Source organism: Haliotis cracherodii, unplaced genomic scaffold (genome assembly GCF_022045235.1).
Source record: "Haliotis cracherodii isolate W230 unplaced genomic scaffold, xgHalCrac1.p SCAF_9, whole genome shotgun sequence".
NCBI lineage: Eukaryota > Metazoa > Mollusca > Gastropoda > Lepetellida > Haliotidae > Haliotis > Haliotis cracherodii.
The window spans coordinates 52165244-52178745 of record NW_027266343.1 but is presented as its reverse complement, the minus strand read 5'-3'; the positions used below and the strand labels follow the sequence as shown (position 1 = coordinate 52178745).

The following is a 13502-nucleotide window of genomic DNA, read 5'->3' as shown; positions in this document are numbered from 1 at the left end:
CCTCGTCTAAACTGGAGAAACACGGCGAATATGACCACATAAGGTACGTCACACCATATATATATATACAAATGTAAATATATACGATAGGTTATACAAACACGATGATCATTGCATTATGAGAAAAGACAAAGCAAAACAAACCTGTGTACGTCATATTGCGGTACACCACTCAAACATGGGCAGTGTCACACAGGCACACTGAGTACAGGCAATCTCAAGTACGTCACAAACACCCAGCGAGTAGTACCATGTTACTATAACGTACGTCAATCAAACTCTGATGCTATAGCCATATAATGTGCCAAGAGGGTACGTCACACAAACCTGCCGCGTATGACCATGCCCTACAAGGTACGTCACACACATACGACGAATATTACCATGTACCACAAGGTACTCCTCCCCCCCCCCCCCCCACCCCCCCCCCCCCCCCCCCACCCCCACACACACACACACATACGACGAATATTACCATGTCCCACAAGGTACCACACGAATATCACAATTTCCTCCAGGGTACGTCACACAAACCCGGAGAGTTTGGGCGTGTCAGCACCAGGTACGTTACCCACCCCTGGCGAATAAGGACAAATTCACACACGATTTCGCCGAAGTTAATGTTAACATTATTGAATGAACTTTTTTTGAAAGTTAATAAACACTGAATTTCTATTTGATATTTTGGTTCACGTTTTCAAGTCGCATTTCAATCCAAGGTGGCGGAGATATTTTCCAGCTTCGCGAGTAACGAGCTACGAAAATAACGAACTGATTTTCGAGGAGTTCGTAATATCCAAGTTATGATCTGTTAGCCCGAAATGTTTTCGCAAATAACGACAGTGTCCGCAATACTGGGGTTTTGCTGTGTTTGCATCCTGCAGAATCGTGAACATTAGGGGGATTTATTCAAGCGTTTAAATTCCCTGGCCAAGTCGCAGATATAAACAAGTTTAGTTTTGAAGGAGGGTATTCTTGAATGGAGATTTCTTTGAATGAAGACTAATGAATGAGCTGGTCTTCAGCGTTCTGTTATTCAAACCTGACAGAAATGACTGTGTCGGTGGAATCTTCCGTCCCACCCCCTCCTCCTCCACCACCCATCACCCCAAGCCGCTGATAATGTCAACGGGCTTCACCCCCGGGCAGTGCCAATTCATTACATTGCGATACAAAAGATTCCGCCTAAGAGTACCGAATGAAATCGAATTTGATGACCGTGGTTTCTTTGTGGATGATTGATTTGCGTCTAATTCCATTTCATCAGTTAGCGTTTAATCGATCAGGTGAAATGAACATTGATAATCTATGTTCTCAAAATAGAGGTCACAAAGTTGCTGAAAGGGCGATTTGTCAGCGAAACTGAATTCTCTGTTAAACGCAGTCGCCATCTTGTCAGTCGACATGCTCGCAATGTCCAAAAACACGACTTTGAGAATAATAATACATACGCACGAGAGACCGAGGGAACCGGACCCTTCAGAATTTTTCAAAAACGATGCATAAAAAAACAAAAAGTCAATAATTGATACCATCTCGAAAGTCCACTTTTAACCTCATCTCGCAACTTTGGCTAACAAGGTCTGAGGTCATTATATAATGTATTAACAAAGTTGAATATTTACACCTGCGCTTCTAGGGTGACCACATCCATGTTTATCATCTTTCCGTCCGAAGGGGGCACAGAAGATTCAGATACGGTGGTACAAGATTACAATATATAATTAACATTAGATAAATATACATAGAACAATTTAAGACATTGTAAACATACATTGCATGTTTAAAATAACCTCAGGACGAAGGGTCTTAGAACTCATTCATGAGTATAGAGGTAAATTTACATAAACTTCGCAAGTGTTTAGTGCCTTTGATGGGAAATAGTCTCACCAATTTATGGGTACTGGCGAACTCAGAATAATATTCGGGGATGTGTCGAGATATATAGAGAGCAAAGAGTTCACATTTAAATAGATAAGGATATCCATCAGCTACTTCGAAAGAGGTACATACGAGTAGTTCGTCCTCCAGTAAGTTTTTTCCATCTTCCGGTTTCTACCGGGAATCTACGATTACAAGTTTTAAAGTTCAATACAGGGATAGATATGTTTTGGTTACGTAGATATTTTTCGAACAGCTCCGGTTTGATATACTTATATAGAGGCCGCAATTCGCTGTGTATTGTTGCATCCCTCACACGTCCCAGAAACTGGTTCAGCCCCAGATTCTCTCCTATCTTCATCCACACCATCTCCATGGCCTTGGTTTCACCAGAGTGGTAGGTCGTTAAAAGGCAAAAATCGAAGTTATTGTGTGTGTCATACATTTCATAACAAAACTTTAAATTTTCTAATGAAATAAATTCAAAATGATTGCTGAGTGATGTTGCGCCTGGCGTATAAAAAGGAAGGTATACAAGTCCGAAGGTTCTATTCTGCGAATTGCCCTGATTTTGATCCTTGGTGTGTCAAAGTCAGCACCGTGCTCGTGCGTTTCACCAACGTGGTACATGTCCAGGATCCCCACCACTTGAGTCTCATCATAAAGATGGCCCAGTTCAACGTGGCTCCTTTCCGCGGCCTTGGCGTTTTTTTGTTTGTTTGTAAATTACGTCTTCTCACGTGTTTTCACCTGACACCCTTTCTGTCCCTCCCCCAGGGCCGGCATCAAGGGGGCGCTGTTTCTCCTCCCCCTCCTCGGACTCACGTGGGTGTTCGGGCTGGCTGCCGTCAACCAACGCCTCGTTGTCTTCCAATACCTCTTCGCCATCTTCAACTCCCTGCAAGTAGGTCGACTCCATCGGTCAAAGAGAGAGAGAGAGAGAGAGAGAGAGAGAGAGAGAGAGAGAGAGAGAGAGAGAGAGAGAGAGCGTGCGAACACGCTTATTTAACGGTCGAACGCACATAGTACTGGGCTGTCCTGGCATCTTCGGTGGTATTGATGCAGGAAGCGCTCGTAAAATGCTGGAATCCTTGGCTTTTGACAACCAGAAAGTTGTTCAGCTCCAAATAATTACCCTTTTCAACTTTCACGATGTTGAAATCGTTCACATGTTAAATCGATTTCGTTCCGCAATTTTGATTGGACTATGCATAGACTTGTTAGTCCAGCCAGAATATTACTCCAAATTCCAGCCTAGTTCGGCAAGAGTGGAAACGGGACTTCTTCAGTCAGTTAACTCCCTTGTCTCGGGAAGATGCTCATTCACTGATACGAGCTTCACTTCCTCGTCCCAGATATATACTGGTTCCTGCCTGTATATGTGTCGCGACACCTTTATGTATTGACAGACACTTGTTTCCCATATCAAAGGGGTAGCCTTGCGAGTAATGTGTTCGCTCGTCGCCTTAGTTTATTTCCTCATGAGGCTACAATGAGTGAAGCCCATTCTTCGTGTCTTGTGTCGTCATCTTGGTGGATTATTGTTAAAAGTGACATTAACTCTACACACTCACTCAATACCCTTGTTAAAACTGTTGTTATTGTTTCAACTTTACTCCTTTAATTTAATTAGTTGCAAAATGGTCTGTTTCTGCCTGGGGAACATAGATACAATATTGCTGAGTCAGCTTTATGCAATTCTGTTTTAGGGCTTCTTCATCTCCATGTTCCACTGTGCGTTCAACGGCGAGGCGAGTATTGTGATCACTATTATCATTTATCATATTTTGTAAATAGCAGTGTGACATCGTGAAGCTCTGGGGTAGAATAGGTCTTCAACAACCCATGCTTGCCGTAAAAAAGCGACTATGCTTGCCATAAGAGGCGACTAACGGGATCGGGTGTCAGGCTCGCTGACATGGTTAATGCATGTCATCGTATTCAATCACTGGATTGTGTGGTTCAGATTCGATTATTTACAGACCGCCGTCACATAGCTGGAATATTGCTGAGTGCGACGTTAAACAACAAACAAACAAATAGCGGTGTGTATAGTATACAGTGTGTTACTTCCCCGTCACGTTGTTTATATTGAACTTGACATCAAAGACCCCAGGTGCCCGGTTATCAAAGATTGACATGTGTTCCTGGTGACTAACACCCCACGTGTCTACAAGCCGTGCGCATCTCTTGCCTATATAGGCCGAACGTTGACTGTGTATACATTAACATTGACGAAGCACGCTCTCAAGAGACGCAATGGGCGGGAACTGTAAAACAATTCCTGTCGTGGTTCTGTTTTTTGTTAACCTTTCACTGCACGCAGAAAGGTATGTTTGTGCTTATGTATAAACTTGACTGCATGGAGGGCGGGTACATATGTATAGTTCGACACGCAGACGTACACGTGACAAACACAGGGAGCGGAAAGGCGTGAAAAAAACACACATTCGGTGATGATCATGAACATATTATAGTCATTAAGCTATTAAAACATAAATTATCGAACGATTTCGTGACATTCAACAACTCTAGCGTTTCATCAGTGAAAAGTCACTAAACAAATAGACAATTCGAGGGTTAATTTGTTTACATAATGTCACGGATTCAAAATACCTGTCAGGTAAGAAGCCCAAAGATTTGAACAATATATATATATATATATATATATATATATATATATATATATATATATATATATACTCACCACCAAAAGAAACGCGAATACCATACATGTTGGTTAATATTTGAAGAATTACTCATATTCAAGAGATATTAGATTAGTTTGATGCACAAATGAATATATTGGTATGTTGTGTGACCCAACGTTCATGAACGCATCACATTTCCCAGAACCTCGACCAAGTCAGATCTCGTGGTGTAGGACATGGTCCCCCACACCATGACACTGCCGCCACCGAATTTATCGAATTCACGAACACAATGTGGGGTAAAATGCTCATTTCGACGACGATAAACACGTTGTCTTCCATCTCGCTGGTGAAGAAGAAATCGTGATTCATCGCTAAACCACACTTGTCTCCAGTTTCTCAAATTCCAAGGCTGTAAGGTATGGCACCAAACACAAGCGTCGCTTTCGATGGATCTGTTGCAAAACAGGGACGATAACTGGTCTTCTGGGTCGGATTCCAGCCTCGCGAAGATGGTTCCTGACAGTCTGGTCCGATGTCCTCCTCAAACTAGGGATGCGTCCTGCAGTCTCCGTAGCTGTGGCATTGCGATGACGTAGGTGGAACAGTCGAATGTAGCGATCCTGTGCAGGGGTGGTCACCCTTGGTCGGCCGGTTCTCGGACGGTCTGCAGTGGAATTGACCTGTGTGTATCGGTCCCAAAGGCGGCAAATGGTGCCGTGGTGGACGTTGAAGTGGCGTGCAACAGAAGACTGCGATTCCCCTCTTTGGATACGTCCTATGACGATGTTCCGATCGGCAGCGCAGAGTCTCGGCATTTTCGAACTTTTCGCTTTTTATAGCCACTACCACGAGTTACGAATGCCATAACTTGCACATGCATTTTGCTTTACTGTTTACCTCCATGACATTTTTGAAAACAATGCCGTTTAAGACATTGCAAATCGACAATGGCTCCGTTTTGACGCACCGTTTGTCGAATATCAGGCCACCAATATTTTCCAATGATATGTTTCAAATTTATATACCGGATTTTTTTGTGTAGTCAGGTTCAATGAACTACATACTGCCTGTGCGTTTCTTTTTTTGAAGAGTGTACTTCTCTGTATGTTTCTATGGTTCGGTGAGTAATTATATTTAAGTAGTTGGTAAACAGATGCAGTGTACATATCATCCTTCATCAACTGTAGAACATTCACAATATCAACAATGCTGGTTCTGTATCAGGTGCGTCAGGCTCTGCGCCGTCTGAGGGAGAAACGGTCATTACGGCGAGGTGACCTGTCCAGTGGGTCACAGAGTACAGGGAGCCAGGTGGGTGGAGCTTGATGGTAGGGTGAGGCTTGGCGGGGTGAGGCTTGATGGTAGGGTGAGGCTTGGCGGGGTGATGGTTGTGTCGGGTTGAGGCTTGGCTGGGGTGATGGTTGTGGTGGGGTAGGGCTTAGCAGGGTGGTGGCTTGGCGGGGTGGGGTGATGGTTGTGGTGGGATGAGGCTTGGCGGGGTGATGGTTGTGGTGGGGTGGGGCTTGGCGGGGTGATAGTTGTGGTGGGGTGAGGCTTGGTGGGGTGGGGCTTGGTAGGGTGATAGTTGAGGTGGGGTGAGGCTTGGTGGGGTGATGGTTGTGGTGGGGTGATGGTTGTGGTGGAACGGGCTTGGCAGTGTGATGGTTGTGGCGGGATGATGGTTGTGGCGGGGTGATGGTTGTGGTGGGATGATGGTTGTGGTGGGACGGGCTTGGCAGTGTGATGGTTGTGGTGGGGTGAGGCTTGGCGGGGTGATAGTTGTGGTGGGGTGGGGCTTGGCGATTGCTGTAATCATCTTTGTGTAGGTTTAAGACGTTAAGATAATTGTTTCCATATTGTTGCTGGAGCAGGAAAACAGTCCCAATAAACCGCCCCGAGATGTTTATCACTTTATCAGACGTAAGACATAATGAACCCTCGCTATTCTGGAAATTCCTCCCTCTGGTCGAGTGCTGCTGGGAGTGTCCAGATGTTTACTGAATACATATGTAAGTCTGCACTATTTGTTAATACAGGACTTTGATAATGCTGACGATTTCAGTGGCAAGGGTTCCGTCCGTAATAACGCCGTTAACAGAACCACTTACTACTTAATTCGGACGGTTAGGTATCCTAGTGGATAGTGCGTTGGCCAAAGACGTGTTCGATTCCACATATGCATTGGTACAATGTGTGAAGTCCATTTATTGTATCACCCTGTGTAATATTGCTGGAACATTGCTAAAAGCGACGTAAAATCATATTCACAAACTCACACAACTCCCAGTACATATTCTTGAATTGGCACAAATCGTGCTATACTTTACACACAGTAAGTCTCAATACTACTTTGAGTACCCTACCATTATCGCGTCGCAGCTAATGAGTGTATATAACTTATCTTTAAATTATATATATTTTTCAATTTCGCATTTTTTTCAGTTTACCTACCAGGCATAAAATATTTATTGAAAATGTTTAGAATCAATATATTCCTGTCAAACCTCTCGTTATCTTAATTCCCAAGAGGTGTTAACGGATGTATTTCGGCTAAAGTGATTTTGATATGCACCTGATGACCTTTAGATGTCCGACACGTGGGCCGTAAGAAGCAACCGGCCGTACCCCGCCTACCAACACAACCAGGTCGCGCCCCTTGCTACCATGGCAACCACCACAACACGCCTCAACAGCCCGACTCAGTTAAAAGAGTTAGGTAAGGTTTTTATTGAGCCCTTGCCGCAAGACCAAACCACACAAGTGGTAAAGTATTCGAACTACAGTTTACTTCGTTAATAATGTATTAACGCTCGGCAAGACAATGGAATGACTCGTTTTAACCTGCTTACATTACCGTACTCAGTCATCATGAGCTTTGTACCAAGGAGGAAACTGTATCATTGCCATTCTTATCAAAGGCTATCAAATTTTAAGAGGTGTCATTCACGTGTTGCCATGGTGACGGTTGGTTCGCCACCTAGGCGTCATCACCTGTTCTGTGCAACAGCTCTGCGCATACGGCTGTATGCCACGTGGCTGTATGGGCACCGGAATGGCTGCGAAGTCATGTTTTGTTTTGTTTTGTTTTGTTGTTGTTTTTTAAGGACATAAGGACCCCGTGGCATGATGTGTGTTTGTTGTTTAACGCCGCACTCAGGAATATTCCAGCTTTTTGACGGCGGTCTGTAAATAATCGAGTCTGGACCCTGCTCATGATATCAATCACCTGATTGTCTGATCCAGACTCGATTATTTACAGACCACCGTCATATAGCTGGAATATTGCTGAGTGCGGCGTTAAACAACAAACAAACAAATACGTAGCAAATACATATAACACCTTCAACCGTCAAACGTCTTGCTTTGTATCTGAAGGGACATTTATGTAAATAAAAATATTTTGTGTAATTTGTATCACATATCATTGAATAAATTACATCAATAGTGTGAGATCAGCAAACGAATTATGTAATATATACGTGTATTGGACATATGGACCACGAGGACTCCAATATCTTGTTATGAAGAATCAATAATATGCAGCAGATTCGGTACTCCGGAGAACTTCAGTCACAAATCTCTCTTTTTGGAATAACAGATAAACTTACCAAATTGTCCTTGTTCCCTTGCTTGGTGTATCGAAGTCTCAGCAAAACGAAAACGACTAAACTTTCACCGTGTCTGAGAGTAGTCTCAAAACTTTTCAGCCCCGATAAATAAAAAGCCTTTAAATATTTTAGGAAAAGCATCTTCAGATTAAACACTAATATAATTTTTGCTTTAGCTCTATCAACAACCTCTGGCTTTCATTAATAATTATTTTAGTCACTGTGTTTGAGTTAGAAGATATGTTTTCAAGACCTGTTATAGGTTTAATCCTTTCAATGTACCTCGGATTTTATGTCACTTGATTTAAAATAACATAAACTTTGCAAAAGAGTACAATTTCACAGGCCAGTCTGTTTGTTGTTCTGCGCCACCGAAGCTTCGTGTGCCTGTGATAAACTCAACTCGAAATGTGAACAATATGAAGCTGTGAGGAGAATATGGACGAGGTTCTTGTCTGTACGGTGCATATAGCTAAACGCTCATATCTAGCTGCGCATATCAATTGTAGAACCAGATGGAGGAAAATTTGCCTGCTCGTGGAAGTTCGGTGCATTCCGTGAACCGCCACGGAAGGCGACGATCGTCACACACTGTCGACTGGGCTCACATCTGGTGGTATCTGCGTTGGCCTCCGATAACAACAGCGGCGCTATTTTAAGATGCACAATGATGTAGCAGATAACGACAAAAGATATTCTAATATCGGAACTCAAAGTTGTAGGATGTTACAAAGCCATTTTTTTAAGGTTGAGTTATATAAATTTCCACTCCATTCGCAGGCCTCGGTAGCGCAGTAGGTAGCGCGTCAGTCTCATAATCAATTCGATCGAGTCAGAGCAATCTGAAGGTCGTGAGTTCGATCCTCACCCGGGGCATCTCTTTTTATTTTTTCTTCTTTGTCAATATTTGCCAGTGTTTACATTTTGACGGTTCCCAACGGTAACAAAAATATAACTGTGATGATTTATTAATACAGCATAACGTTTCACTATATTAAACTTCGCAGTGATATAAATATTAAACCGTATACCAGACTATGTTCTGATATATGTAAACTTCACCATTCACCATTTGAATAATCATTTTGATCCAGCTGACGGTAATCATGGTGATCCTGAACGGGAGAGAGAGGAACTATCCTTGATGTATATCTAGCCACGCGCAGGGGGCGTACAAGGAGCAACGCGCAGAGACGCCCAAGGAGTTGTTCTACGTCACAGATCTCCGAACTACTCTCCAAACCCTCTGTCTTTATGAATGCTTCCTTGTAATCGGCCTGTGAACACTGAATCAAATTAACTTGCCAACCTGATCCAAATCTTCATACGGATCACATGATTTAATTATGTGCCCTTACTGAAATATATCTTTATTTTTTTCATTTTCTTATTCACGTGCCACCGACATTGTTGTTATTGTGTGTGTATTTGTGTATTTAGCCGTGTCAACACATTAACCACATTCGCCAAATGTGACCTAACCTACCTCATCTCCCTTAAACTAAAGTCAATCAATCATCACCTTTTTCAAGCTTTCCTTCCTCGCCCACAGTGTTCCCTCATTGTACTATAGCGTCTGTTTTCTTTAGCGTTCCTCACTGATCAATGGGACTACAGGTTACACACAACCAAATGTTTTCCCATAGACTTCTATAGTAACGTTATATATTTTTTTTAAAATAACTAAGCTTTCAACAGCTATTGCCTGTACGTGTGTGCACAGTTTGGCCTTAGAGCAGCAATAAAAAAAAATTAAAAATGACTAGCTTAGTCAGCTCCTTTTCCGAGTACCGGAAGCTAAACACAACACCCCCAGTTTCGCACCAAACGTCACCTACTTGAAAATAGCTGTGGTCACATTCAGCATAAGTCATCATGTTGAAAAAGACAGTACTAAATATAGAAAAACATGGTCAGTTTTAATAACTGGATGGATGTACATTTGAAAGACAGAAAAATCTTACAGAATATCCTCCAATCACAGCCTGCAGATATCTCTCGATCTGCACTGTCCAAACTGGAACTGATTTGGTGTAGTAGAACCTGTAACGAAGTATTCTGTGCTTTAGCGTTCCCTCACTGTACTGTATCGGTCCCTCGCTGTATTGTAGCGTCCCCTCACTGTACTGTATCGGTCCCTCGCTGTATTGTAGCGTTCCCTCACTGTACTGTATCGGTCCCTCGCTGTATTGTAGCGTCCCCTCACTGTACTGTATCGGTCCCTCGCTGTATTGTAGCGTTCCCTCACTGTACTGTATCGGTCCCTCGCTGTATTGTAGCGTTCCCTCACTTTACTGTATCGGTCCCTCGCTGTATTGTAGCGTTCCCTCACTGTACTGTATCGGTCCCTCGCTGTATTGTAGCGTTCCCTCACTGTACTGTATCGGTCCCTCGCTGTATTGTAGCGTTCCCTCACTGTACTATGGCTTTTCCAGACTGTACTATAGCGTTCCCTCACTGTACTACGAGCGAAGAGTGTACACATTTAGTAAATCTTAACGGACTGCTCAACGCCGCAACAGCCATTTTGCTCTTGTTCTCACATGTGGACTTGTCATTTTTGACGTCGTTAAAGGGCTGAGAACAAATATGTAACATACGTGAAAATTTCGTTGGGTTTAACGCCGCTTTTAACATTATTCCAGTTATATCAAGGCGTGCCAGCTTAATGTGGGAGGAAAGCCCGAAGTGATGCAGGTCTCAGACTCTTACCATTTCGGTGAAACCCACGAGCACGGGTATGGTGCTGACAAACCCAGAAACATAATCGGGGCGGACCGGGAGTCCAAACCACAATCATAGGTTTCTGGTGTTCCCAAGGGACGCAACTCTGCACAGTGAATTGCGGCGCCTTAGACGACTGAGCCACCCGTGTCCCCTCGGAAATTAGAATGATCGGGTGACACTTCACATAGTAAGACCCACACGGGGATCCCGTGTTAGAATACGTCCCAGGCAACCCATGTGCTTGTTGAAAGAAGCGACTAAATTGTACTTGGTTATTTTGTTGTCATCGTACCCCGAAGGTGAAGGACGTGGCTCATGATATCAACCCCTGTTTTCCGTATTTTGACAATAATATCTTATTGTGTTTGTAAGTCACTAGTGTCTGTGAAATGGAGAGTGGTGGGATAGCCTATCGGTTGAAGTGTTCGCCTGTGACACGAAGTCAAGGGTTCGATTCCCTACATGGGTACATTGTGTTCTGGTTCCCCTGTCATATTTACTTGCACACTGTTTATGATTAAACGGTTTATGTTAGGAAAGACATTTAATAAAAAAAGTTTCCCGTTTAAATAGAAATATATTTGTTCGTATATTACTAATTTGTCCGCTGTGGACGTCGCCATCTAGTTGATGCATTGAATGCATCATCGTCCTGTCAATATTATCGCTGCTAAACGATCGGAGTTAGTGAGTTAGGTTTATCGCCGCTTTGGACAGTATTCCAGTAATATCACGGCGTGTCAACTTAATGTGGGAGAAAAGCCCAAAGTGATGCAGGTCTCAGATGTTTGCCACTTTGGTGAAACGCATGAACACGGGTGTGGTGCTGAGAAACCTAGAAACATAATCGGGGCGAACCGGGATTCGAACAACAGTCATAGGTTTCTGGCGTACCCACGGGACGCAACTCTGCACGGCGAATTGCGGCGCCTTAGTCGACAGGACTTTTAACAGTATTCCAGTTTATCACGGCGTGTCAGCCCAATGTGTGAGGAAAGCCCGAAGTAATGCAAGTCTCAGACGTTAACCACTTTGGTGAAACCAACGAGCACGGGTATGGTGCTGACAAACCTAGAAACATAATCGGGGCGAACCAGGATTCGAACCCACAATTATAGGTTTCTGGCTTGCCAAAGGGACGCAACTCTGCACAGCGAATCGCGGCGCCTCAGACGACTGTGCCCACAAACGGGGATTGGCAACAGCGTGAATAAATCCGTTGACAAATGGTTTTGTTCGACACTAATACACTGAAAAAATGAATCAATGCATTCAGTAAAGACGAGTTAAGTTGAATGAACATTTGCAGAGTCCATGGCCCGTCCATATGTTTCTCTTGGCAGATAACGCAATGGAAGAGAAAGCATGAGATGTCATCAAGGTTGTCATTTACCCAATACTCATATTACGGCAGTTCATGTCGTCAATGGGACATGGTACTTGTCTGGTCATGTGTCTGCAACCACACCATGTTATTTTAGTATCAGATTCTGTGTTGGACTACAAAAAACAACTTAGCATCTTAGAATGTCACACCAAAGAGTGGAAATTATCACTTAATTATGATAAAACAAAATATTGTCATTTTCAGAAGAGGTGGTCAGGTGGCATTGAATGAAAAATGTTTTTTCAATGGTAATTGTGTTAATGTTCTGAGTGAGTACACATAGATTGGTGTAATGTTTATCAATACATGTACAATGAACTTCAAGAAAAGTGTTCCAGATTTAACATGTGCAGAGAAGGTTGGCGAAAGACGTCCTGAACTGCGGCATCACTGTCGGGGATTTACAACAGTCAGGATACCTCGATACTGAGCCGGGAACCGCCAATGTCTCTTGTGTCCATTTGATAATTTGTTGCGGTGAAACTGTAAGCATTTTGCTATTGTCCTGGCAGACTAAACGACCACCTTACTTGACGATTTGATAAATTCAGTGTATTTGGGGAAACATTAGAAGTGTTATCGGTAATCTGTTGTCAACTCGTGGTTGATACTTTTCTTTGTCATGGTTATACCGGTAAACTTGCTGTAACTTTGTTTATTGATTAATGATTAAACGGTATGACGTTTTATCGCTGAATGTTCGTTGACTGCATCGAGGACTCACGGTGACCCCCGAGTTGCCTCCCTTAGGCGAGCAAGGAATCTGTGATCGTGGGTGCGGATCACTTCATTCAGGCTTTCCTCCTACATCAAACTGACACCACGCCGTGAAATAACGTAAATGATGTTCCATGGGCGTTAAATCAAACTCACTCACTCATTGTTGACTCCTTTCACTTTTTTTGTGTCCCTAAGTTGCTTTAAAAAGTTTCAGAAAAATAAACAAGTAGGAAGTTGCTTAAATAACTGACCCTTTTGTGGCCACGTGTCACATACATTCTCAGTGTATGACTAACAAGATAAAATATCAGGAAATTAACACAATCCACAAAACATTATGAAAATGAAAAGTGTAAATTGAGACTCTGCTGTGGCGACTGCAACGAAGAAAACATGTATATAGCGATGTCCTGAACGATCTTCTCAATCCGCCATGCACAGCGTTGTGTCTTCTCTGCTGGGAACCAACACGTTCGTCTATCGCCCCTTGATCGTTTTGAAAAAAGATCGTTCAGAATGGCGCTT

General features: G+C 43.2%; 1 protein-coding gene and 1 non-coding gene across 2 annotated transcripts; one reads left to right on the top strand and one right to left on the bottom strand.

Annotated features, from left to right (window-relative positions):
- Positions 1-5973: 5973 nt before the first annotated feature.
- LOC139451974 (uncharacterized) lies at positions 5974-6351 on the bottom strand. Its single transcript, XM_071233255.1, has one exon. The coding sequence runs from the start codon at positions 6349-6351 to the stop codon at positions 5974-5976; it is 378 nt and encodes a 125-aa protein (XP_071089356.1).
- Positions 6352-8923: 2572 nt separating this feature from the next.
- On the top strand, positions 8924-9019 carry Trnam-cau (transfer RNA methionine (anticodon CAU)). Its single transcript has 2 exons — positions 8924-8960; positions 8984-9019. It is a non-coding gene; the product is annotated as a tRNA-Met (tRNA).
- Positions 9020-13502: the final 4483 nt, after the last annotated feature.

Bases quoted from the DNA above. Each gene is read 5' to 3' on its own strand.
- LOC139451974 (XM_071233255.1), bottom strand. From the start codon at position 6,351: ATGATTACAGCAATCGCCAAGCCCCACCCCACCACAACTATCACCCCG.